The sequence below is a fragment of the Anser cygnoides genome, chromosome 1, assembly GCF_040182565.1.
Source record: "Anser cygnoides isolate HZ-2024a breed goose chromosome 1, Taihu_goose_T2T_genome, whole genome shotgun sequence".
Lineage (NCBI taxonomy): Eukaryota > Metazoa > Chordata > Aves > Anseriformes > Anatidae > Anser > Anser cygnoides.
The window spans coordinates 95,206,570-95,233,982 of record NC_089873.1 but is presented as its reverse complement, the minus strand read 5'-3'; the positions used below and the strand labels follow the sequence as shown (position 1 = coordinate 95,233,982).

The 27,413-nt window shown below is 38.8% G+C and overlaps 2 protein-coding genes across 9 annotated transcripts in view; both read right to left on the bottom strand.

The window, feature by feature from the left end:
- Nucleotides 1-3,821, bottom strand: part of LOC106038425 (cell cycle control protein 50C-like) — a 29,170-nt gene extending 25,349 nt beyond the window's left edge. For both annotated transcript variants that reach the window (XR_010828599.1, XM_066990398.1), the window contains exons 1-3: nt 2,600-3,821; nt 1,664-1,774; nt 293-394 (exon numbers count right to left, since the gene is read on the bottom strand). Coding sequence is in view for 1 of the 2 variants with exons in the window: in XM_066990398.1 (XP_066846499.1) it covers nt 293-394; nt 1,664-1,774; nt 2,600-2,812 (426 nt within the window). In the remaining variant the exon portion in view is untranslated. The remainder of the gene's footprint in view (nt 1-292; nt 395-1,663; nt 1,775-2,599) is intronic.
- A 145-nt stretch (nt 3,822-3,966) lies between these two features.
- The window catches only part of CMSS1 (cms1 ribosomal small subunit homolog), a 239,465-nt gene continuing 216,018 nt past the window's right edge, over nt 3,967-27,413 (bottom strand). For 6 of the 7 annotated variants that reach the window (XM_013184994.3, XM_066990401.1, XM_013185008.3 and 3 more), the window contains exons 2-10: nt 23,030-23,127; nt 18,239-18,310; nt 15,503-15,632; nt 12,501-12,560; nt 11,647-11,749; nt 10,188-10,248; nt 9,143-9,230; nt 7,437-7,525; nt 3,967-4,236 (exon numbers count right to left, since the gene is read on the bottom strand). In XM_013184994.3, coding sequence (XP_013040448.1) covers nt 4,153-4,236; nt 7,437-7,525; nt 9,143-9,230; nt 10,188-10,248; nt 11,647-11,749; nt 12,501-12,560; nt 15,503-15,632; nt 18,239-18,310; nt 23,030-23,127 — 785 coding nt within the window. In that variant the 3' untranslated portion in view covers nt 3,967-4,152. Of the gene's footprint in view, nt 4,237-7,436; nt 7,526-9,142; nt 9,231-10,187; nt 10,249-11,646; nt 11,750-12,500; nt 12,561-15,502; nt 15,633-18,238; nt 18,311-23,029; nt 23,128-24,776; nt 24,826-27,413 lie in introns of those variants that run through there. The other variant, XM_066990402.1, reaches the window with a different exon arrangement.

Here is a 27,413-nt window from a genome sequence, read left to right as displayed (position 1 = left end):
TTATTAAAGGACAATGTATTTTTAATACTACCCCTATACAGTGCAGGTTTGGGAACTGCAACATTGGACTGACATCTTTTATTTATGCACTCAACCTTCCTCTGTTATTAACTTATAACACATAATTGCCCTAGCAATCATAAAAGCAGAGATTAAGCACTGAAAATCTGTACCTTCTTATTCCCTACAGCCATCTCAAAACACCTTGAAAGTTATGCTTAGTTAGCTGTCTGTGTGGTCAAAGATGCACCTGGTGAAAACACTGATCTCATAATATAAAGAAAAAACTTACATTTACATCTCGACCCAACAACTGTGCATCACTTCTTGATATCACATATCGACGGTGGTTTTGATAGAAATTTTGCAGGCCATAGTACATAAAAACATCACCCTAGAATTCAAGGATAAATCCTTTCAATAAGGTAAGCTCATGCAGACAAGAGAAATCACGCTACTTACCAAAAAAAATGAGGGAAGTAGAGAGTTCAATTCATACTTACGTGTTGGTAACTATATTCTAACCAATTACTTTAGCAGACACAGCTAAAACCTGTCCTTTACCCCAACTGAAAGTTTTTGTATTTTGGCACAAAATTAAACATACTTTAAAACCCTAAATGAAACCTAAAATGAAAATGCATGATTGTTATTTTACTCAAGCTGGTAATGACTGGCCATGAACCAGCAATGAGTATGAATAATTTAATGGAGACAGACACCCATTTTCTGTAAAAGGAAGATGCCCAAACAAAAAAAGGAGCCACCAGTCTTAATTCCTGCAGATTTTTTTTTGGAAACTAAGGCTACCTCTCTTCAATTATCTGAGTCCTTTGGAAAATTTAGTCCTGTAATTAAAAGGAGAATACTAGGCAGGAAAATATAAGCAACAAAGAGGTTTAGTAATGTATTCAAAAAACTTTATTCAGTTAAACAAACTTCTCATCTCAAACATTACTGTATCTAAACCATTACCCACAGAGCACTTTAACAGCCTCTTTGATACTGAAGAACCATAAAGTGACTTTATAATATAAATACCGCTGTAATTTTAAGGGATCATCTATGTAGTACTAAGTGTAAGACATCTGTGGCAGAATATCAGGCATTCTAACAGCCTCAGCAACACAACCAGCAGTTTGGGACAGAAAATGAATGATACTTCTCCCAAATGAAACTGGAGAATGACAATGCTAGACTTGAATTGTTTCAAGAACCCTAGATATTAACAGCACAAGCCCTGAAAAAAAGACTGTAATGGGCAATGGTTGACTCATGACAAGTGGTCAGAGTTTCAGATTTCTTTCTCATTTGAGAGCTTAGCTGTGCACAAATACCTAACCCCGGGTAAGGGCAAGGGTTTGCTACTGACTCAGAAAGAGAAGTGATCTCCACAGTCAAACACCATTTCCTCTATCCCCACCTTCTCCTTGGAGATCTCCTGTCCAAGGGCAGAGGCAGCCTGATCTTGAGTATTTTCAACACGTGCCAAAATCAATAGCAAATGTAAACGTGTAAAATTAAGAGTATTTCATGTCTATAAAGAGCAAAAAGAAAATTCAGTCGTGAGCTCTACAGAGCAAAATTAGCATATTTTATCATGCAGGGGCATAACCAACAAGAGGTGCTAAGCCACATGCGTTGGTTTCTCATATCCACTTACCAGCATATCTTCCTTCAGCTTGAAATCAACAGAACAGAGGCATTCAATATTCCAATTATAGGAATTTTCACGAAGTTTTGAACAATCCGAGCATTTGTCTGAATAATTAATCTGTCAGAGAAGTGAACAAGCAGAGAGATTACAAAAAAGGACATGAACACAGGAAAAGATTAGTGTTTTAGCTACAAGACCTCCCAGAGCAGTTCTCTCCTAAGTGATTTGGGATTGCCAAAGACATTGTTAAAATTGACAGAGATATAGAGAATTAGGACTTGGCCTCAATGGAACATTCACAAATTTCATCCCTAGTTTAAAGCTGCTTTAGAGCCTTTTGATGACTGTTGCAGAACCTCCACATTTGCTCCTCGGCAAAGAAGTGCTGAGTGATGAGCACTTCTGCAGCTTGGCCTGGCTGACCAAGTAATGCTTGATGAACTCCCATGGGAATTATGGCCCGCCCCCTGTGAACAGCCTGGATGTAGTGCTGAGAGTCAGCTCCAACCAGCAGTCCATTAACAGCAGCAGGTTTAACCAATTTTGCTTCCAGGAAACAGCATTTAAACATCAGGGCTCCTGTGTTTTAAGATTTTGCCCCAGCAAATATTTATCTTCTAGTGCCAAACACTATTAAAGGGGTTAGTTTATTTGCCCTCAAAAAACGAGAAAATAATGACAACATTTCAGATATTACCACCCAGTGGTGAGAGTTCCCACACATATTTTGGATATTACTTCTCAGTTAACCACCCAGTACTTGGCTTTTATTGGTGACCAACTATCTGAGGATTTTCACAGAAATACTGGCTGCTTGATGTGTCCAAGGCATGAAGCCATTGCTATATTCTTTATCCAGAAGCACAAACTCAAAGCTCTTTTCCCCCAAACATAGATTGATTTCTTCTTAATAGAACACCTAACACCCCACTCAAAACAAACCTGGATTTCTCTGACGCTGTTTGCAGACAATATGAGGCAGATTCCCACAGAAAGGCAAAATGCTCCCGTGAGAAAGAAGGTGGAGAGCACAGTCGCAATGGTAAGCTGGGGCTTCCACGCCGGTAGCCTCTGTTGTTTGAATGCACTGTTATCCGGACATCTGGAAGGACGTGCTTCTGCTTCTTGTGGAGCAAAACTCTTCTTGTTTTTCATATTCTTCTTAGTGAGAGGAAGGAATAATATACTTGTGCTGGAGAGTGTTTAAGCTGAGATACTGTCTTTACTGCTGAGAAACTGTGCTGTTTGTTCAGACTTGCATTATAGCCAGGAATTACTTATTAACTAGATCTCTCTCTTCCTCCTTTTCTACATTTGTGTCTGGATCACCATGATCAGCTTGTACCAATCAGATGTTTGTGTACTTTGGTCAGTACGTCCAGATCATGCTGCCTGAAAAAGCTTAAATATATGCTTTTTCCTGCCCCACAATTCAGTTGTATTTATGTCTTATTCTTTTGTAAGGATACTACCAACTCTACTGGAATTTCTGCGTAATCTCAGATTTATTATTTCTTCACCCTTCACTTGCTGACCAGCTAACAAGCATGGGATAAAATGAAAGATCTACTCCAGTTGCACTGGATGCCACTGGGGAGGACTGGAGGGGCTGAGAGTAGTAGACAGACAATATTGGTTTGGAAAACCAATTTTCTTAACCTACTGCTGCATTCATTGCTATTGATCTAGATGCAATTTAAAGCTGTAAAAATGCTGTGTGTTCTTTATCACAATAGGACAATTAATTCTAAAACCATCTGATTTGGATATATGGCCTTCCAAGATGTTGACAATCAGTCCACATCTATTCATCTTGTCTTTCTGTGAAAAAGGTGCACCCATTCCCTACTTTTCATAATGATAAAAGTATTACCCAGTGAGAGATAATCTCCTTTTAACTGGACAAACAGTAGAATATTCTTCACACATTTCAACTGTTTAACCACAATAAAGTCTCAATTTAATATACTGAAATTTTAAACATAATGTATCATGTAACAGCATAAAATAGCATTTAGCCAGCTGTAGATCAGATGGGAGAAAAATACTTTTTTGACAAATTACTAACATTCATACAACATTTTCAAAGATCCTCTAAAGCAAGAACTAGCTTACCACTTCAGTGAGAGAAGTAAAGGTTTCCTTTGGGACAGCAGAAAGAGATAACTGACACGTACAAAGGCTTTCACACCTAGGTTCGCTCATCTTCCAAGTCTTGAAAGTGACATATAATAGTAAATTTTGTAGGTGAAGGCGAACTAATTTCAGTATCACATTGCTTGGGCAATAAGTCATACTAAAACCACAAATAAAACTTCTGTTTTTATTATTAAAAGAAAAGGAACATCAGAAAAAGTTGCACTGTGCATTCTTTCTGTATTGATTGACCTCAGAAAAGTCAATATTCCTAATTCGATCACTGTTAATCACTTGCCAGTTGCAGACAGGATAGAAGTAAAAAGCAGCTGTAAACGACGTCCTTGTAGGTAAAGCCATTAAAAGAGTCCCAGCTTCACAGACCCTTCTCTGCATAGCTTTATAATACTCATCTCCAGTAGGTCAATTGTTTCTTTCTTTATCTGAAGAAAACAAAAATCAAAGAAAGCATCAAAAGTAAGATAATGCTTTGGCTAAATACCATGACTCCTGCAGTCCCATCTAACACAGCTACAGATTAGGCTGTAATTTGTACACAGTTGATAAAGTATGCCACAGCCAGAGATCCACCCTGGGCTGCAAAATTTCTACGGGACTTTCCATATTATCAGCCAGTATCAACGAGTCCAAGGGAAGTACTGCACTGTAACAGCCACAGTGTTGTCTGTGGCTGAGACACCTGAATGAAAGTGAGCAGGAAGGTCAGGTATACATAAGCCATATGCAAAAGTACTTTGGTTTATAACAGACATGGTTGTGCCTCATTGCTTATCTAAAGATAAAAGTCAAATGCATGTGAGGGTAAATATTAATGACACACTTCAGCAGGAACAGAAGATTCTCTGTTATCGTGGTAACTCCAGAGTTTCCTTATGGTTCCTTCTTCCCACTTATGAATAACTTATTTCTGAGGTTTCTCTCAGGTTTATATCCTTCTGTGCACAGGAATGTATGATGTCAGAAAGCCTAACTATTCTCTATTTCTTACAAACCCTTTTGCTTTAATGAAACCTGACATTTGCTCAGTGCTTATTTGTAAATGGAAGAAAATAATGTTTAACAAAATGTTTTAAAAAACCCCATTTGAGTCTTACAAACAAGTAATTTGAAGAGTTGAGACTGCTCTGTGTTGTCATCAATCTCTATACAGAAAGTTTTCAAAGTGGGAAACTTGTCCTTTGGTCAGATTGAAAAGTATACAGTCAATTTTTATTTAAACCTTTACACTTCAGTGTAACTGAAGCTCACCAAAACAGAGTCTGATAAACTCATTCACTCCACCTCTGGTTTCTTTGTGAGGTTTCTTTTCACTTCCTTCTCTCCCCCATTTAGGATAAATGAAATGAGAGACAAAGAAACAAAAAAAATCCAACAGCATTAATGAATGAGATGCTGAAGCAACTGAAAGAGCACTGGATCAGGTTGCCATCCATTTTGTGAATATGATGGCATAGAAGACTGTCATGTGGGAGGATTCTTATCTTTTTAAATACATATATATTTCAGAATATACCATTATGTACATAATTCTCCACTGAATATGAGATGAGCACAGGAACAGCAAGGAGTTTGCACCCTTAAAAGAAAGCGATGGATTTTTCCTTGAGTGGACAAGAGGTACATGTTCTTCCAGCTGTTCTTGCTTTCTGCATATTTCATTATACAGACTGGTATAATTACAATGCAATTTAGCAATGAAGCACCTTAAACATGCAAAGAAATTAGTGTCAAAGTGAGGTTTTCAGTGGAAATGTGTCATTATGCTCCTGTCCAATTCTAAGGGCACTACTTTACCTCCACGTCTAGTATGGGATGAAAAAAATTAGTACATCAAACTACCAACTCTCATGCTGTTGGTACTATAATCCATCTCTTCTCTGAGAAAACATGTGACTATTATTAGAATGCATTTGACAATTTTTGTACAAACAGGAGAATAAGGTCCTTAGCTCCCTAAGACTGTATTCCATATTTAAGTCTGCAAATTGCTAAACATCCCATTGTCTTCTACAGTCTTAAGATGCTTTACATTATCTGAGTATCTTTTATTACTGACATTCCTTATAAATAACTTTCAGGAATCTACCGCCTGTCTGCAGCAGGATAAATAGCTGCAAGATGCTCCATTTACATAGCTCAACATGTCAAAAACCTTTCTGTATATTTTATTACCTGAGCCAAATGCAGGTTTGAAGACTTTTTTGTAATCCCATGTTTACTATTCTGCAACCATATATAAAGATCTATCCTTAGACTAACACTATATATGAAGGTGCAATATTCTTACTTCTTTGGTTTTAACGTGAACTAAGCATGAGCATTGACTTTGATGTTGACAGCTATTTTTCCTTAATAAAATAGAACCAGAGTCACAATTTTGGCTTCTATTCCTAGGCAGACATGCTGAAATGCTGTAATACTACGTCCAGTGAGCTGGAAAGGACTGTTCAGGTTTGCAATAGCCCCAAATCATATATTAACAACATAATCTTTTTTTTTTTTTTTTTTTTTTTTTGTGGTGGATCACCAATATTCTACTGTGTGTTTATTTACTTGAGCTGGTTTACAAAAATCTGTTACACTGCAACCAGCACATGTTGCAGTACTATCTTGTGCTAACATGCCTATGAATTCAGGTTCTCTGGTCTTTAAAAAACTTTCACGTAAGTGCAAGCAATGTACAAAAGAGGCTTAGGTGTTCACCACAAGAGGGAGCCTCCTTGACTCAATAAACAAAGCTGTTCTTTTTGCTACTTCATTTCTGCAATGTATTTTTTGCAGGGCATTGTATTCAGGATTATTGGATACTTGCATATTTGTGTATGTGGGACTGTAAAATGCAGCACATTCAAATATACATGCAGGTGCAAAGATGGAAAAATGACCGACAATTTCTTTCACTTGTGAAGCTTCATATCTATATGTAAGAAAGTCTTATTTCCCTCGAGATTATGTGTATCAGCCTGCTCTAAATGTGCAGGAAAATGGAAACACCGTGCAGGAACATGGCAGCTTCCTAGCAAGGACGACTAGTGGAATCCGCCTCTTTCACTCTGCTGGCTAGGCACCAGCTGATGCCCCACAGCGTACGGTAAACATGTCACAGCAATTAATGTGAAAGCTCGCTTACAGAATTGAAAAGCATGGGAAACTATATTGAAAGGAGTCTACAGATGATGGATGGCTCTACATAGTTTGTACCCTCCGTTTTTCCAAAAAAAGGGGAACTGCCTGTAGATTTACTCACAAGAAGTTATCTTACTCTCAGATAGAGACCAATAAATGCCTCTCCAAAGTTGTACTTAGTTTTTGAGGAAACTTGGGCACAAAGTCCTCTTACTGAGAGAATTGCCCAGGAACACGCAGAACAACTACCCAGCATAAACAGGAGAAATTCACAGCACAGCTGTGACCTGCAACAACAGCAACAACAAAAACTTCCACAAGACATAATATTGAGACCTGAGAGTACAGACTTCCAAGTAAAATGTTGACTTCTTTGTGTTTCTAGACCACTAAAGTTATCTTTACAGAAATAAATCCTTACCAACCAAGATCTAGGCACTAGAATCAAAAGTACTGAGTACAGAGAATATAATATACACAGGTGCTTATACAATACCTCAGGGATATCCATCATTCTCCTTAGTTTCTGATCTCTCCAGTTCCAATCCAGAATCATATATTTTGTGGAGTTCAAGCACAGGCCATCTAAAAAGGCAATAGAAATTTTATTACCAAGATAATACAGCATGTGCTTATCAAAATTATTTTGTGTTTTACATCTTTTGCTGTCTGTTCCCAAGGAAACTAATCTTTGAACACTTAAGCACTACATTTGCTGGTTGGAAAACTAATGCAGTGACACTGCAAACTCCCTTAACCACATAATCCCATGCCTTTTTGGAAGACAAACACAAAAGCAGAACAACTACTGTTGCCAGGCTTGTCAGGAGCTAACATCCCGCCAGCAAATAATTCCTCAAGCTTCCTCTTGATGAAACCACAGGAGTTGAATTTCCACAGCTGATGGGGAGCTGGTAAGTTACAAGGACCCTAGCCTGAAAAATCCTATTAATGGGAACTGATGGTGTTTAGCAGTTTAAAGGACTGGGTGCTATGTGAATCTGAGTCAGGTCATTGGTGCTGCTGAAGGACTCCTTTATTCTCCAAACAAACAGTGGTTAAAGAAAAAAAAAAAGGTCCTTTCTGAACTGGCCCTCCAGCAGTTTCCTGGTCTTCTATACAATGTCCACAATTTTTATAACATTTTTTACTCCTCTTCACTCTTTAGGGGCCTGACACTGCAACACGAAGTTGTCAAAAAAGGACTAGAACTTATAATAAAATACTACACTTTGTGTCCCTGCCATAAGCTGATACAACCTGAGATGGCAATGCGCTGATGTGCTGAGCAGTAACAATTTAATGTTGGTGAAAGACAGAGAAAGCAAAAAATTATGCTATTCCTGTATTCCTTTAGAAGGAGCAATAGAGTCCCAATCTACAGACAGTCCCTGACCACAGGGGACCAGTGACCATAGACTCCTGATGAAACCACAGACTAAGCAAGACAGTGCTTAGAAATAGGAATGGAAAGAATCACCTTAACTTGCCATTTTGTGTTTGTTTTTCTTTGCATACATCGTGTGTGTTGAGCAAGTAGAACTACTCCAAATTTGGGCAGAGAAAATTATATTTATATAGAATATTTAATTTCATATAGAATATTTAATTTCATCACATACAAATCAGAAATAAAATTGGCAACCAGATCTTTGCTCCACCCCACACAAAAGTTTACACTGAGCTCAGAGTGACATATGATACAATGACTTCTGCTATTATTTCCTTTTGATTTACTTGTAGTGTTTGGTTTCCTGGAGCTTTAAATCTTACACCATGGTTTTGCAATCACTTCTAAGTCAACATAAATTAGTATTCTTGACAAAAGAGGAAGTCCCCCACCTCTGCCTGCTCATTACCCAATTTTGTGTGCATGCTGGTTTTGTTTTAATTGGGATCAGTTCACTGAGCTGCCAAACACACACTTGAGCTAGTACAGGAGGCAGGATGGGGGAGTGAGTGGGTACTGACTGGGGGTGGGGGTTGCTACTCTGCCTTTATCTCATAATACTGATTTATTCCAGCTTAGTGTTCATTAAATCAACTATTAGAATATTGATCTCATTTTGACTGACACAGTAGAAAACTGCACAGCTTAGTGCCACAGACTCACATAACCTAAGCTCTTCAAAAGCAAAGTCTAACTTCTTGTGAGACCAAGAATAGGATACCTATTGATAAAAAACCTCCTTGTCCTCCTACCTTGCTCCACCAGCGCTTTTATCCTCCCAGGAGTTCCAACCCCAATGTGGAACACACCTTTCTCCAACATATTAATCTGTTCTTTTATCTAATTTGAAAAGAGAAAGACAAACTGTTGTAAAACCATGACTGTTTAAAATTTCTTCTCAAAGAGCATTTCCAGGCTGGAAATAAATTCAAGAGATCACATACTCTCTTTCCAGAACACCATCAAGTAACAAATGCTATTCATCTTTCAGACTGTCAAGCTGATCTATCTGGGAGAGCATTTAAGAAATGTAACAGCCAGCTGGGCATCACACTTCTCTAGAAGGTCAGTCATTTTCAGCTTTGAAAATCTGCAACTGTACCAACTATTTCTGGAGGTGAGAACAGTTTGTTTTCTTCAGTATTTAAACACATTCTCTGGAAATATTTGGAAAACCAACAAATCTGAATTAGCTCTAAACTCCCTCAAGATGCTGACACTGGAAAAAAATGAAATAAAGCAAGTTATTTGTGTGTTTGACAGTATTTATATCAAAGGCCATATTTCCACTCATTACTTCCCATATTCCCACAAATCGTGTTCTCCAGCAAGTATGAATATTGGATATCCAGACCTCTCACTGGCCTATGCAAATGTGGGCGCTGGTACAGTTTGCTTCTACAAATGTGTGTGTAAACCTTTGGTTTAAACAGGCAAAATATATTTGAGTGAGCACTTCACAGGAATGTGGAACATGTTTAACATGCAGCACATCCATAAGCATCTACACTCTACATAGGATTGCACCAAAGTCAGTGTTTGGCTAGATTCCTTGAATTGTGACAAAAATCTTCCAAGAGGAAGCTTTACCTACAAGAAAGAAACACTATATTGAAAAGCACTATTGTTAAATGTTTTGCAAAGAAAATGGTATGACACTAGTTAGTTTGGAAAAACAACAAATCTGAATTAGCCCTAAACTCCCTCAAGATGCTGACACTGGAAAAAAAATGAAATAAAGCAAGTTATTTGCGTGTTTGACAGTTAGATGTTCTAACACACTTACATCTTTCTTACCTTTATGTGCTTTGCAAACAGTTTCAGAACTCTGCAGTCTCCTTTAAATGCTGTCATTGACCTAGAAATAAAAAATTGCAAAAGGAAATGCAAACATCAGGGCTGAGATTAAGACCACACAGGAGGAAAATAAAACTAGCTGGCATTTCTCAACATACTTGAGACATACAGTTCCCCAATGACCTATGCTTGTACTTTGAACACTATGTACACTCTCATTTGCTACTTGCAGTGATCAACAACTGGACAAACACAACAGCAGGTATCGGTAGGTGGCAATATTGCTTAGATAGCTTTTCAGATACTGTTGAATAGTTAGGGCTTATGCTTTCACAGCTAACAGTTCAAAACTGACTAATCACAAAATTCTAATTAAAATATTTGCCATTACTGACATACAGGCATCAATGAACATATGCATGTGTCCAAAGGAAAAAACTGTATATGGACAAATGTACATTTTGCAGAATTTTCCTGCAGCTTAGCTGATGAGAAAACCTAGACTGCCACAGTCTTTACTGTTGAGATTGTCCAAATTCCAGTTGACCAAAACTCATTTGTTTGAAAACCAGACTTATTGTTTTGACACTCCATTTGAGCACACACTAAGAACTCTGTTCGGTATTAGTCAAGCAGAAGACTACACATCCAGTACTTACGGGATGTCACTTAAAGCATGCTTTCTCTGCATGCTTTCTGCAGTGAGTGAGCCAAACTTTCAAATTTCTCTTGTGCAAAGCTGAAGGTTTATATACAAGCATACATACACCTAAGGCTCAGACAGTAGTATTTGCATGCAGGGGCTAAGCACTACAGGCACATCTGCCAAGTCTATGCTGTTATATGTAGCATAAAATTCCCAACTCTGTGTACTGACAGAAAATCACAGGAAGCAGGGTCAGGACACAGAAGACAACCATGAAATCTGTGAGGTATACATTAATTCATCAAGACTTCTAGAATGAGGTAGGGGAGAATAGAGAAGGGAAAAAGAAAGACAGGGAACACCGAAAATCATCAACATTTTGTCAGCCTGAGACAGCTGAGAACACAGACACAGATATGGAGGCACTCCGGCCAGACACACATGTCATCACTTGAGGCCCTGGAATGCCTTGTCCTCATTGCCTTTGGTGCTATCAGCATCACGGCTCTACAGTCACTACTTCTAGTGGTGGATTGTGATGCTTTATGGGTTTTACTCTGTTCCCACATATAACATGTTGCGTGTCCCCCCAAAATTGGTTACACTTTTTTTTTTTAAAAAAAAACAAAAATAGCACTTACATGCAACTGAACTACTAAGTGTTACTTTAGCAAGGGATATTGCATCAGTTTCAGTCAGTAAACTTGTTGGCTAGCAGAGGACAGTGTCCCAGTTTTGCCTTTATGTCTGTGGATCCAAGACAAAACCTCTGACTGACAGCCAACCTCAACATAACATTTGCTATCGACATACTTGATGAGTTCCAAGGAACGAAGGGCAGAACTGCAGATAACCAGCATCACCACTGACTTCTTCTCCTTGTGGTTTTTACGGAGTTTTGCCCACTTAGGACAGACTGCAATGAAAAAGCCCACATGCACACTTAAAGAAAGTACTACTTAAATACATGCCACAATTTTAAATTGCAAGAGTACATGATGAATGGTAGCCAGCAGCAAGAACACACATGCTGACTCCTATGAGGTCTGGATCTCTGGCAACAGTTTTACATTTAGTCATGGCTGAGAAACTGGAAAATAAAATGTCCAAAATAAATACAATACAGAAATATGATAGAGCTGAACAAATGACATAGTATTAAAAATCAACATGTGGTAAGGTGACAAGGCCACTGTCTTCATTTGTCGCATATGGTAATTTGTATCAGGTAAAACCAGTTGAAAACAAACAAACAAACAAAAAAACATTTACCAGACCAGAAGTTCTATATAAATATATAGAAGAGAACAAAAACTCTCTTGGTTCATGTCAGTAGGCAGTGGCAAGATTGCTACTGTAACGTAATACATATACATACTTATGGATCCATGATAAACTACTTATGACTAATAATCCCAAGCAATTAAAAGAAACTCTAAAACATTTTGGTCAAAAAAAAGTTGTTTTGTAAGAATGAGCCAGAAAAGCAAGACCTGTCACAAAACAAACAAGTAAACAAGAACAACAACAAAAAACTATAATCCTGGAAGTTATTAATGTTTCATAATTAAAAATATTTGGGGGTGCAGATAAGAACTGCAATAATACTGCCTACATAATGGTTTTCATACAATTTTCATCCCATCCAAATCAACATTTTAACTCACTCTCTTTCAGGTATGAAGAAAAACTGTGGGTGAGATCATTGGCTGGCAAGAAGCAGGAATCTGAAAACATAAAGGAGAAAGTATTTTTGTTGACGTACTTTTAACAGCAAAATGAGTATAAACGTTTGCAGCATAGCCGTTAGTTATATTGATGAAATCACATTTGTGTTAAAATCTACCACCAATAAATTACCGTTTGTAAAAAGAGATTCAAGGACATCACATGTACATGAAGCTTTAAATTGTGTAAATAAGTGAGAGTAACATTTCCCTACCCAATTGTAATTCCTTTTTTTTTTTCTCCCACCATAAAACCCGGAATACAGGACTGCCCAAAGGTGATCACATACTTCAAAACAAGTCTTTACCAAAATCAATCAAAGGTTTTAGCCAAAAGCCTTACAGTCAACCTGCTAGACTGTTACTTCCATCGAAGACGGAAAATGTAGATCACCCAGACAATTCATACTGCGTAAATGCAAGAACCTACCAATAAGTGAGACAGATGTTGGTCACTCTCCTGTCAATGAGTTGCTCTTTCTATTTGGCCTTTCATATTGTGGTAATCTACCTAGTTATACTAGCCCTAATGTTAATCCCTATACTGCATTTTGACACCGTTTTTTTTCCATTTCCCATTGGCTGTCTATCTTTTACCTGGTCACTATATTAGCTAGTAAATATGAAAAGGACTGTGGCAGGCATGCCATTTGACTTTAAGGTCCATATAGAGGCAATGAAGAAAGACAGTGTCCTAAATGAGGTAGTTTGGAAGGTCCCTCTTTTCTTCAGTGCCTACACAGAAGTCTAGGATCTTAAATTTGTGATTAAAATTAGATGGTCTGAAAACTTGCCATAGTTGTTAAGGCTCTATTGCCTGATGGAACAATACGCTCCCTCAGAGCATTAACAACTCTGTCTTCAGGGACCCACATATTTGTTGTCATTCCACATGAAGCACTGCACCTCAGGGTGCCTGTCTATGGAATGAGATGTTTGCTGATACATTTGAACTAAATTAAGGAGGTTTCCTTACGCACGTTATTTTTGTTCACATGGATGGCACATTGTGCTAATGCTGGCAGTGTCAATCCATGGTTTCTACTGCAACAGACAGTGTGACAAACTTGGTTTATAGCTGGATCCTGCCAAAAGTCCTGCCTGTGCAGCTTCTTGAGAATAGCCACTCTCCACCACTACATCTTCCATTTAATGGGTGCTGTCTTGCTAAATACTTTTATTTTGTCCCAATCCTTTCTATTAAAACCAGAGATTGACATTTACTGGGACTTGAACTCCAAAGGGAGCTCACTGTGTACAAATGAAGGATCAGCAACTGATTTAATTTTAAAATTATGTTTAAAAGCTGCATTTGATGCTGGTGGCAAAGGGCAGTAGCTGGTAAAATACCATAAACATTTGGTGGTAATAGGAGAGCTCTAAACATCCACTACAGTCCTTTCCCCCCTATGGGCAAAATATCTTAGCTGTTGGTTTGCTATTCTGAATACATTAAGTCTCATTACTGACTGAACAATTCAAAAGATGATTTCTAAAGCATATGAGGTTCGGTCACTGACTTTTCACAAATGCTCCAGCAAAACTGAGTATTAACAACAAATTTAAATAAAAGTTTCAGAAAGAGGGAAAAAATCCACACAGCTCCAACCTGTGCAAGAGACCATACTGACTACAAACTTGACCTTCTACACTGTGTCAGTTAACAAGAACACACAGCTCCAAATATTTGCTTATTTGCTCAGTGCTTTGACATGAATGACTTGACAGCTGTAGAAGTTAGTAAACTCCTTGGGTCTCCAAGCCTCCAACTCCCAGCACAAAAATAAAAAGTAAAAATCCCCATCCAACCCAAGAGCCAATCCATGTGGAAATGGGTCACTTCATTAGCCTAAAGGCCTCTTTCAGTAAGAAAGAAACCAAAGCAATTTATTATTTGCTAAAAACTCTGAATGTCTAGAAATATTTAACACAAGCTTTTCAAAGCAATCTATATGGGACTTTTCCAGGTTTTCTTGATTCAATAAGAAAGCTGAACATAGCCCAAAGAAATAAAGAAGGGTCAACTTAGAATCATGGATACTAAGGAGGAGCATATTTATCTACAAAGACAAGTTTAAATGTTAAAAGACAGAAAGCACTGCTGGGCTAAAAGGGTGCTAGATTGGGCATAGGTCACCTGCAGTTCAAGAAGTATCAATGGTACATGCAGATGTGTTATTGTGCAGTTTGTTCTTCATATGCCATCTCAACAAATAATGGACAGTGCCTAGAAAATGACAGTGCCTCTTCATCTGTGGAGTGAGAGGCACACAAGTTCAATGTTGACTTTACCTCTAAGGCAACCTCTAGCTGACAGAGGGAAGCTAACCCTGCTCTGTCCTGCTTTGCCTTTTCTCTCTCTGGCTTTTAACTGGAGACAGAATAAAGAAAACCAAGAGGGTGCTAGTCATGGTTAAAACTTGTTCACTTTAAACTTGGACCAAAACTACCATCTCATTTCATGCCACTCCCTGAAAATCCATTGTGTTCAATATTTCATAACCATGTCAGAATCATGTTTTGTTACTTCTTTGTCTACTCCTCTCAGCCCTCTTATTATGTATCTGGATAGATGCAGATAATCCCAGAAATGAAAACTATTTTCACTGTCTTTCTCAATCAGTATCTTGGAACATACTGCTTAGGGATCATACAATCTCTATGAGAAAGGTGAGCTCCTAAAATTAATTCTTTATAATAAAAAGAAACATTTAAAAATGTTTTTTTTTCTTTTTGCTTTTGCAACTCCAAGAAATCCTCATATTTGTTCGAAATAAATTAACTCCTCTACTAAAGAGCAAAGTAGAAAATATATAAAGTATCATAAAATATTTCAATAGAAAGTACAACTCTTAAGACCTGTCTGAAAAAATCCCCATTCTTCTACAGAAAAAGAATTCACCAGTGTCACATTATTTATCTATTAATACAGAATAAATTACCTGACAGCTTTAATTCCTCTATTTCAATCACTGAACGTTTTGCACCAAAATGTTGACTAAGCAGATTCTGTAGATCCTCGGGGACACCAGGTTTTGGAGAGGATTTTTCCAGAACATCAGATATTTTCTTCTGAAAAACAAGCAACAGGGTTAAGTATGGCATTCCTACAATTTTTGCTCTTTCGGTAACTAACAACATAAATAAAAGTTCCTCCATAATTTCATAAAGGTAATTGGATTAATTAAAGCTCGATTATGAAAAGCTCTTACAATGGAACAAGACTGTGTTTAGTGGGAATGAAGACTTCAGAAGCAAGTTCAGATACTTTGACAATGATGGTCTGTGACCCTGAAGATAAAAAGTCTTGTTCACTCACCTAAAATGCTGCCATATCTAAAACATAAATGAAAGCTGTTTTTGTGGGGTTTGCTGTTGTTACACTTTAAGTATCAGTTTGAAATTTGATTTTTTTTTCATATTTTTTTTATTATTATTCTTCAAGCATTAATTACAGGAATCAAGTGGTTATGTAAAACAGCTATATTTTGAGTAAAATAGGGCAACTATCTCTTTTTGGAAGGGAAGGTGGTAAGCTAGACTCACAGGATACGTCATATCATGGGAAGTACAATGAAAATGAGTTAAAAGCTCACAAAAACACAAGTATAGCAGAAAGAGTTCAGCAGCTGTTTTGCTCCTCCAGAATATATATATTTTTAAACCAAACAAATACTTTTTTTGAGCCTTGACATGAATTCATAGAGATTGTGTTTTATGCCTTAGGAATGTTAGCAAATAACAGGTCTGAATTTTCACTGAAAAGAAAGTGTTGCTGCATTTTTTCACATAATTAAATGGATCATGGGGGTAGACCAGCCCAAGATTCCTGTTATCTGAATGATCTGCCAGCATTTTAGATTGCAGCAGATTTTCATGGACAGAGGCAGTCTGGAGAGAATGGCATGGATCTGAAACCTCTCCCATTCTCACTGAGAAACGATTAATTTGTAAAAGGCCAGCTTGAGGTTTCTCAGCTGCGTAAGCTAAAATGAACTTGCCATCATGAGGACGTGTGGCAGTATAAGCCTGGAAGTGAAAAGGAGACGGATAGTGTGGCTAGGACACGGCAACAGGATATGTATCTGTGAGGGAAACTGAGACTGCGGAGGGACAAGGTGGGCCTAGAACCATTTTTGGCAGCTGTGGAGGGGTGGTGGGTATCTGTAGTGCTTATGCCCTCTTGGCCTACCTTTGGCATGGCCTAAAGCCCCCTCCAGTCATTGGAAGGCTTTCAGTGGATTTGCAGCCGACTGGCTTCTGTAGTGCCTGAACCTGTGGCATTCCTTCGCACGCTTCACTGCCATTTTACACTGTTATATTTTTCCGCCTTGCAATAATTGTCTTTCCCAGGCATGGCCACAGGCCACCTGCAGTACACGCAGCCTTCTCACGAGGCCTACAGACAAACCTCTTCTTTGTTATTCCTAACAAATACGGAAGGCAGGGCACTAGGGAGAAATGCTCTTCTCCAGCCCCAGCCTCTTCAGTGACCCACATTTGGGAACCTCTGCTTTAGCAGACAATAACACAGAAGTATCAGACTCATTTCACTTGGTAACTCAGCGTAAGTGGCTGTTCCTCAGGACCATTATATCACTTGCTGGGCCACTTGATCCCTCCAGGAAAATTATGGCACTCTTGAGGGGAGAAGCCTAATTCTAACGAGAAAGTCCATAAGGGTACGAGCAAGGACACCTGAGCAAACTCTCCTCCTTCGAGGAGAGCTGTGGGGAAACATTCCTCATGCAGGAAGTTTTATTATTTTTCTTCCAATTTGTTCCAGATGCTTAAAAGTAAAGTTTTTCTTTTTCTTCTTTTTTTTTTTTCCTTATTTTTTTGGAGACTGCAGTTTGTTTGGAAACAATAGATCAGCCTGATAAATATTTCCTGATGAATTTGCTAACAGGCTGTGTATGTTATCTCAGTGGCCCTAGTGCCAGTGAAACTAAAGGTGTAACTGAGTGCCTGTTTTTTGCCTGGGAACGGGGTCTTTTTGCTAGGGCTGGTTCACCACTCTTGTGATGGGATGCTTTCACTCTGGCAGCAGTGGATCAAGCTCTGCGGTCGCTTTGCCAGAGCTGCATTTAAAGCTAAATCCCACTCTTCCTTCTTCCCATTCCCCAGCTGATTAAGAGGCCTGACATAATATAAAAAAGCCACCTCTCTGCCTTGTGAGGGAGCCAAATATTTATACAGGCTGCCCCAAATGACAATTAACTTGCTTGGTGCCATGTTATTTCCATCTAGCCTGCAGTGTGTGTGCGCTGTTGAGGGTGAGGATGGAGCACGGCCAGGGGGGCAATCCAGAATATTTATTTATATACTTATGCTAGGAGGAGAAGAGGGAACACGGACACTTCTTGGTGCAAAGGATGCAACAGCAGCTGAAGCCTTGCCACACAGCTGAAACTGGGCAGATTCTGCAGAAACTGAAACGCCACCTTTCTTTGATAGTTACATTTTCCCAGTGGGCCACACCTGCAAGCTGCATGTGGATGTACAAAACCCTTGAGCGGGTTTCAGTTCAGGTGAGGAACGGGTATTTTGAGTAAACTCAAAAAAGTGTGAATTTTTACTCTTATCTGAAAAAGGCTGCAACGTTATGCTGCTTCACATCACAGGGTTGTCCCAGTTACAAATTTTACACCACCACCCACACCCCAGGACTTTCAAACCTTCTTTCTCTTCTTCGCTTTTACAGCGCTCTCTTGTTTTTCTTCAGGTTGACTAAGAAAACACTCTGTAGGCTGCAAAGCACATATTCAAAAAAAAAAAAAAAAGATTCAGTATCAGATATCTGATCACCTGGAAAAAACAGTCAACAAAGGGAAGCAAGAGAGAAATACAGGAAATATAATGCTGGCTAGGGAAAAACAAACAAAACCAAATGTCCCCACCTGTAGAAGAAATCAATTTCTTACAGTTACCTATATCTGGAGTAATTTTGGAATTGAAATCTATGTTGCTGTAACCAAGAGAGGAATAAAAGAATGGAAAGCTCAAACATACAAGTTGCAGTCACATTTTCATAAAATAGTGAGTAGTGGGTTTTGATAAATTAAAAAAAAAAAGGAGGGAAACATGAACAAAACATTTCAACAACTATATACTTTATTATTGCATGCAATTATTTTTTAAATTTTTGCCAATAATGCTCTAAAATATCTGGGTCTAATGTGAGCATCCAGATGGTGAAAGATGGTAGAAAAGGGTGAGAATAATTGTCAATAATCATGCTCTGAATTTCCTTTGACGTTTGTAATGCAAAATTTAGGAAAACATGTTTCAAATTTGTTCTGCCCCATTTGTGCTTTGTCTTCTCATAGCAGGCAGGGTCAAATATGTGTAAGAAAAATACATGTTGCATTTCAGAATAATCTTCATCCAACACATGTGTTGTGATTATTAACCCACGTTTGTGCCTGAGTGAGCAGGCTGAACCGGTCCATTTGTAACAGAGTCCCTGCTCACATAAATCAGGGTTAGGATTTGTCTGAAAGCCACCTGATGTTGTCCAAAAGAGAGGAAGCAAGGTACAGGTTTACAAGCATATCAGTTCTCTTCCCTTTTTCTTTCTTAGGGACTTCCACTTCCTGGAAATGCAAATGATTCTGCATACACAGGTTTTGGAGCTTAATAAATGACTCAGAGAGAAGGAAGGGGAAAACAGGCTGAGCTGCAGGAAAAAACTCCTTGATACTAAGATGCATTTGGCTGAAAAAATCTGCTCCTGTGAGAAGCCGTGGAGAAGTCTCATCAACATGGTACATTAAAGGCCCAAGGACCACCAATAAAGGGTCAGCAGGAAAAGAAGCCTGGCCGAAAGCCAGAGGATTTGCTCCTACATTCCCTTGCAAGGGTACCTTCAACAGGGCCAAAGGAAAGTTAACAGATGCTCAGAATAGCTGAGCCCCTTCAAGCACTTCCTGCACTGCCACCCTAACAGGAGGACACTTCATGACAACTTGTATGACATGAGCCAGGCCAGCACATTTGTACCGTTCCGTGCCCACTCTCGTATCTTTATCAAAGGTGTTTTGGGGAGTTTAATTGTTCATGTTATGTCTTCACTTCCCCTTTTCTCCCTACTTCCCTTGATAATGTAGTTATAGAAAACAGGGAACCACCACGTTCCCCACAAACAAATGACCTCTATTGATTGCTCCCATTTTCTGTGCTGCGATACAATCACTGCACTTGCTAAAGTAGCAGTAATGTATAAAACTGGGTCTGAAACTGGTTGAGGCTTTAAATTATGGTTAGGAACTACCAGAGCAGATTTGGCTGGGGACTGCCTCGAGCAGGCAAAGCATTCAATAGCTAGGGCTGGAATATAATGCAGCCTGGATCAATACCTAGCTGTGAGAAGCTGTCATTGGAAATGTATCTTCCCTCAACAAGTAAAGATCTGTCCCTGTGATTTTGTCATGAGTAAGCAGATACTATTTTCACTAGAAATCAAGAGACTGCAAGTACAACTTACTTCAGCTAAGAAAGTCGTTCCAGGTTTAACATAAGTTTTGTGTTTTTATTTTTGTTTATTTTTTAAATCTCCGTCCTGACTCAGATTCAAGTGCTTATAAGAACAATACTACACATTTCCTCATTCCTAGCCCTGCTATTAGCATTCCCAGACATTCAGACTGAAACAGAGCTACCCTCTGCCTTCAGGCCCTGCTCTACCCTTATGTATCCCAGCTGTCCATAGATACTTGAAGACCACTTGCCAGGTGTTTTAATAATAAATTCCATGTTCACCATTACATTCTACATAGGGAACAAGCCTTTGGATTGATTTACTCAAGAGACACTACCACGCAATCAAAAAGCCAGAATGGAGCCAGTCTGAATCTCATTCTTCCCACAGAATACGATGGTTCCTTATCCTACGAAACATCACCACTATTTATGAGCCTTTCAGAATACAGAAAAATGCCACTCATTCACTTTGGGCCCATTTCTCCCTTCACATACATTGTGAACTGTTTTATATACATCTGCAAAACACCATGTGCACTCCCAAACAGTATCTATGTGAAAAAGAATAAAATGCAGAGCTGAAAAAAAGTCTCTAAGAGAAATAAAATTTTCTCACTGGTAACCCTTCATTCAAATGTTTAAAAGTATCACCAAATGTCTTGGCTTCTTTTTTCAAGGCAGAGTGTAGCCTTTTCTTTTGATGGCAACAGAAGTACGCAGCAGGCTTGTAGGGAAAGCCTTGCTTCCTCAGAGAATCATGTTAGGACTGAAAAAAACCCTCCTTTACAGCAGCATGTATATATTTAGGCATGGCATGCTGTTAGCAAGTGTCCACTTTATTCAGACATTAAAAATAATGCCATAAGAGAAAAATAAACTTCATGGTGGTGAATGGCTGTAAATCTACATGGCTTTGATGATCTATAATCCAAAATATTTAGGTATGTGATCTTGACTGAACTTCTGACCCTTAACCAAATGTTACTTGTCTACCTACTCATGCAATAGCTCTTTGCATGGCACCCTTAGGAAAAGGTCATTTGCATGTTTTTCTTATGCAAGACACAGAGCAGACAACCTGCTGGGTTTTGACATGGCTCCCCTGTGCTCTGTGTTTTTATGCTATTTTTACATGGAAGTTCTTAAAATGCAGAAAACAGGAAATTTGTGCTGAGACCACTGATTTATGAACTAAAATGTCATAAATTCCTTGTTTGTTAATCATGGACATAACATAAAATATTTCCTGTATTATATTTCTAACACAACTTTTTTTTTTTTTTCTTTACATGTTGCCAAGTTACTGGAAATTCGAATGCAAAGTGAAAACATTCTTGTGTGTGTGTGAAAGTTTACATTCTAGGTCAGCCATATACTCTGACTTTTGGAGTTCGTGACAAAGTAAACACATCAATGCTCCATTCAGATTGGAGACAAATTATTCATTTCATTGTAAGCCTGTGGACAGTCTGCAGACTGGAAACATAAATGTTCATAATTCTATCTGGCTGTCTCCTGACTGGCTTTAAGATGCCAAGTCCACTGCAGAATAGCTTCCAGCCTGTGAATAAGGCAGAGATGAGTGAGTAGAATAGGTTATGTCACATGCACCAGAACTACAAAACTACTAGCTTTCTGTAAGTACATCCAACTTTGCAAGCATTTTGCTCTAAAAGACATGCAACAACACACACGACTGAGTTCCCATAAACCTTTGCACCCAGGAGTTTCATGACTGAAGATCAACTTATCCTGTTCCAAAATACAGACTGATGTTCTTTATATTCTGATTTATATTCTGCCCCAGAAGAGCTAGGGCAGGTGTTGTGCTACAGTTCCAGTCCACCTCAGCAGGGTAACCTGTGTTGGCTATCCTTTCTAATGTTCTCACAGAATGAGCAAAGCAACTCCTTCAAATAAACCATCTTAACTTTGTTCTAAATGTGTACGTGAAGATAGTGTTGATAAAAAAGGGCTCCATAGGCATCCGCACTGAGTTGAATTCCTCGCATCTGATTCCCAGGTAAGGTGTGTAAAAAGGCAATACAGCTTTCTACTGTATTGCTTAGTTCTCTCTTTCCTAACCAAAATGTGGAACCAGTTCAGACATTTGGCTCACTTCACCCTTGGTCTCCTTGGAAAGACACCCAAATGCATGGTAATTACTGTATTGCTGACACTTCTCTGTTACTAAAAAAACCCCATACCTACAGATGATTTTCACTTGGTCTATTGCCTAGGTATCATACAGCGAATTTAATACTGACCTAGGGTCTAAATTAATATCCATAACCTCAAAGAGAGATAGCCTCCAATGTCATTTTAGCTCCTTGACAAGAATTCAGTCCATTCTCCAGTTCAATACCAGGAAGACAGAAGAAACTAACTTTCAGACAAGAGACTTCTTAAAACCAGCTGAGCTCTAGCTCTGCTAAAGTGATGCTGTCTGCCAAAGACCTTGCTGCTGTTTCCTGGGTATATTCCACGTACTGCTGAACAACAAAGTTCTTAATGGTTCTAAAGGAAGCTTTTAGCAATGCAAGGTTATGGAAACATCAATCCGTGTAGACCTAAATTCTTCCTCATGTGGACATTTCAAAGGGGACATGCATGGGTGGAGATGTCATACAACATTTAAAACACAGCTTTCAAGACCTCACGTGTGCAGGGAAAAGGAAAAGATCAGAGGATAAAACATTGGTAGCACTGCTCAGACATTTATCATTAGTCACTTTTGCAGGAGACCAGCTTGGCAATCTCAACTCACACAAAACAAGAGCTAAATTATGATTGAAATATACTTGAATGAGACCACTTTCAAATACTGCAAAAATAATTAACCCCCTCCCAATTTATGATAAAAATCTTATTACATGAACAGGTTAGACAAAAAGTGAAGAAATCTGTCCCTTTAGTGGAAGAATGGGGACTACATTCCCCTACACAGTATCATTTAAGTGCTCTGCGTAATTGCTAAACTTACAGACCTGTTTTCTTTTCTTTTTCACAGCAGGTTTGGAATCTGGATCTTGATGGATTGCTGTCTTATCACTTGGTTTCTCAATTGCTTCATCATCTGAAGGATCTGACGAGAAAAAAAGAAGGGGTTTTCCTTGCTGTTTTTCAAATTCATCTTCTTACTTTGCATTCAAAATATGGATTAAGATCTTTAACTACAATCTTATCAAAATGATATAATCTCAAGATTAGCAATAAGTATAGCTGTAATAGAAATTTTTATCATTTAAAAAAAAAGGTATTTGAAATTTACTCTAGGAAAAGTCCCAGTTTTTCCCTCATCTTCATAGGATTTGATCTGGCAGGCAATATATTTCCATGTCTTTCTGTAATGCTGCACAGTTGGTGCCATCTGCAGCATCACAGGTAGAAATGTCTGATCTTTCCAGAAACCCACTTGAAATAAATTGAACATTGAAAGAAGATGTATCTGATCAACTACAACACCTCAAGTTGCATGACATCTCTCTGTGCTATTTCAGAAAAAGTAAAACGTTATCTTAGATTCATAGCACTGCATTCATCATAGAGAATTACAGACCTATCTCAACAAATCATTAGACCCCAAAGTAAGAAACAGTTCTGCTGCTAAAGACTAATGGCTCTGTGGACCATAGGATCACAAGAAGAAAATACATAATTCCTGCTAAATTTGTTGACGCTTTTTTTGGCATAAGTCATCTCTTCATACAAGGACAAGAGTCTTGCAGGTGGAGGAATAAAAAAAAACCACACCAACACACACACACACAGAGAAAACACTCAAACCTCTATCTAGAAGCCCCAAATGCCTCACTGACACCAAGAACCTATAAGAGGAAGACTTCTAAGATTTGTATAATCTCGTACTGTATAAAAATATATACAGATGTTTCCTGCAAGCACATTTTTAGCTGTGTGACTCTTACAACATTAATAATTAAGCAAAGGCACTGTTCCTAAAATTTAAGCAGAATGTCCGTAACAATAAAAAAATGGTTATGCTTTCAGAGAAAATTATTTAGATTAAGATGTCTCCGTTCATTCTCTTCTTCATCTATTTTTATGTACAGAGAGATTTTTGGGAAAAAAAAAATCCTATCCAAAACGACAGTTCCCTCACCAGTGCTCTATTAGCCTCTGATTTTAAAAGATGTTGTATTCCAACACAGAATTTTCTGTTGGGGACTGAATTACTTCCCCAATCGTTGCCGGAAGCATTACCATCTGTTTAACTGAATAATTACAACTGAATAATTCAATTTCTGTATCTGGAATACTCTGGAATATTTTTCCACTTTGCAGGGATTTCACAGCTGTTGAAATCTCCTGTATGCTGAAGTTTTAAGCTGTCAGTTCAAAGACAAAGTTATTTATTTTAAATAGAATCAGTAAAAATTCCATAATTTTCAAAATAGAAACAGTAAAATTCCATAAGCATCATACAAAGTATGGAAGATCTGACTTCTGATTATTACATAATATCTATGCAATCAATAGCAGTAAGCAGAGTAAAGTAAGGGCCAGGAGACATGAGAGAGAGAAAATCAAGTATGACTGCTATTTAATAATTGCAGCTGAAATATGTACATATTGAAAAAATAAAATATAAGCATAGGGAATTAATATGATTGGGAAAGAGGAATCTTTACTCATCCCCAGATGCAACACTATGCATTATATGGCAGTAAGGCCATGGCTTCTAAAATCCACATCAGTAACAATGCACATACATACTTCTGCCTGGAAAGTACTGTCTTGCAACTTCCATTCCTTTTCACACTTTGAAGAGCTCATCAGCATCTTAAAAATGGGTTGTGACAGCTGTTAAGAGTTTTAAAATTTTGGGAAGTTAAAGCTAGCAATTGAAGAAAATCAGAGAATATTTTAGCAGGTTGGAAGTCATTTGTCATGAAATCTTATTTGATATAGATTAGATTCTTGGCAAACTGCAATAGCTTTAGAAACATCAGGAAGAAAGAAAAACTAACTCTTAAATGAAGATAAACATGCTAACGAACTTTATTCAGACTAAAACAAATGCCATGAAAGAACTGGCAGCACTTATTTGCAACTTAATACATACTAAGAAATCTTGAATGGGAATGCACCAAGAAAACCCTCTGCTTTCCAAAACCAGGGCAAATGCACAGATGTGTGTACGAATGCACTAAGTGGACAGTGCTGCTAAGCTGGCCTATTTGCTTTCTTCTCTTCACAGGCATAGCCATCAAACCATCAAATGAGTGGACTGTGACCACCCAAGTGCTAGATCACAGAATGGTTTGGGTTGGAAGGGACCTCATCAATCGCCTCGTCCCAACCCCCTGCCATGGGCAGGGACCCCTCCCACCAGCCCAGGCTGCCCAAAGCCCCATCCAGCCTGGCCTTGAGCACCTCCAGGGATGGGGCATCCACAGCTTCTCTGGGCAGCCTGTGCCAGGGCCTCACCACCCTCAGAGTGAAGAATTTCCTCCTTATATTTAATCTGTGATCCCAGGTGAAGTGGGTTGCTGGTGGCAGGGGAAGAGCAGGGATGCCCCACTTCACCCTCCTCACTGCCGCTCATCTGTAACATCAAGGTGCCCCTTAAGAAGCTGATAAGTCAGCCTCAGCAGAGGACACTGTGTGGTCATTCTGGGATTGCTTCACAAAGGACGAGAACAAGGCAGGTGGCAGGACTAAATCTGAGGCAGCATTTATGTACACTAAGAAACGTTGGGCTCCATGAGCTACCTCAGCAGCTACTTTCCCTCTCTTCTGAGAGAGGAGAAGTCAAATTGGCTCCTCCTCCGAGCTGCCGCTTGGATCGCGAACAAGAAGAACTGGTGGCACTCACAAGTACTACTGCCACTTTTGCTGAAACTTCACTATTACCGAAGAGAGTTCATCAGATGTCATCTGAACATATAATATTATCTGGGAAAGTTTACTGCCCAGAAGAAAAGTTAAAAGGAGAAAGTATTACAAAGCTCTTTTTTTTTTTTTTTAATTTCAGCAATGGTGATATGGGTATACTTTACTATAAATTTATTGTTAATGCACAAAAAAGCATATCTGGTCCTGTACAATCTAACACAAGGCAGCAGGTGAACAGGGGAAGATAAAAACTTGAAGATTTAGGAGACAAACAAATTTCTTATGTTACAGCTCAAATATCTGTGGCCATCAGCTGGGTTCTTACTTTCTCTCCTCCCAAGTATGTCTGATGCTCCTGAACCACATGCCGCTCCCTCCAAACCAATAGCTCCTTCCCCAGCACCATTCCTCTCCAAAGTCACTGACCACTTATGTCTTTTGGGCATTTTGGAGTCTCAGGTATGATACTTCTATAGAGGAAGCTTAAAAATTACATAATCCATCATACTCTTGAAAGTATAAAATGTGTTTGGGTGACCCAGTATAATCACCCTGCTTTAGCACTGGCTTGTTTCCCTTCATATCGGCCCTTCCCCAGCACATTTCTTACGATGCATTTTGGTAGAGGAGCTTCTGGGTTTGAGAGCCCGTCAGTGACTTTGGTATATAATCCCTCTGCCCTGACTCGAGAGACGCTGGAGGAATAACCACCTTTTACACATCCAGCTCCACATATCTGAGGTCCTGGATGCACTACATCCAAGCAGGCTGTATATCCACAATAAAAATGAAGAACCCACCAAGAGATCATTATTAGTCCCCTATTTGTCCCTCTTGTCTAGCCCCGCTTGAGCCCCAAACACCCATTCCTGAATACATCTGTGCATGTCTCACTGAATTGAATTGCTAAGCCAGCTCTTTCTCAGCATATTTACTTCACACTGGAAGTAAATAAGAATTGCATTAAATAGATTCAAGGAAAGTGACTGTGATCCTTAAGCATTCCTTTTTTAAAAACCATTTGGCATGCTCTGAAAGGCAAACAGAGGCAGTCTAAGTTTTAAATAACATCTTCTCTTTCTCATAACTAAAAGATACACCGCTGGTAATAGCAATCTAAAACTGGACAAATGGTTTCCATGATATGAAATAGCCTGACAAACAATGTACCACCTGTTCACTGCCCATCTGAGTTACAGACTGCACTTCGTGATGCAACGTCCTTCTCCCCTTTCAGCTAGAAATGAAAGAGGGAAGCAGTGTCCGTCCCCAGACTCAACAAACATCTGTGAAAGCAATTCTCATTTGCACACCTTTCTGCAGTACCTGAGTATTTTTACTTCATATAACAGTAGGACTTTCTGTCTATTCCAGAAACTGCTATTCATATCCTGGCTGAGGCAGTAGCTAGTTTTGAGCTGCGATTGTTTGTGACACCGTGTCAGCTCCAGTGATGACAGGACGGTTTTGTTGTGGGCATCCAAGTACCACAGGCCAGACTCTGCCACCCTTGCT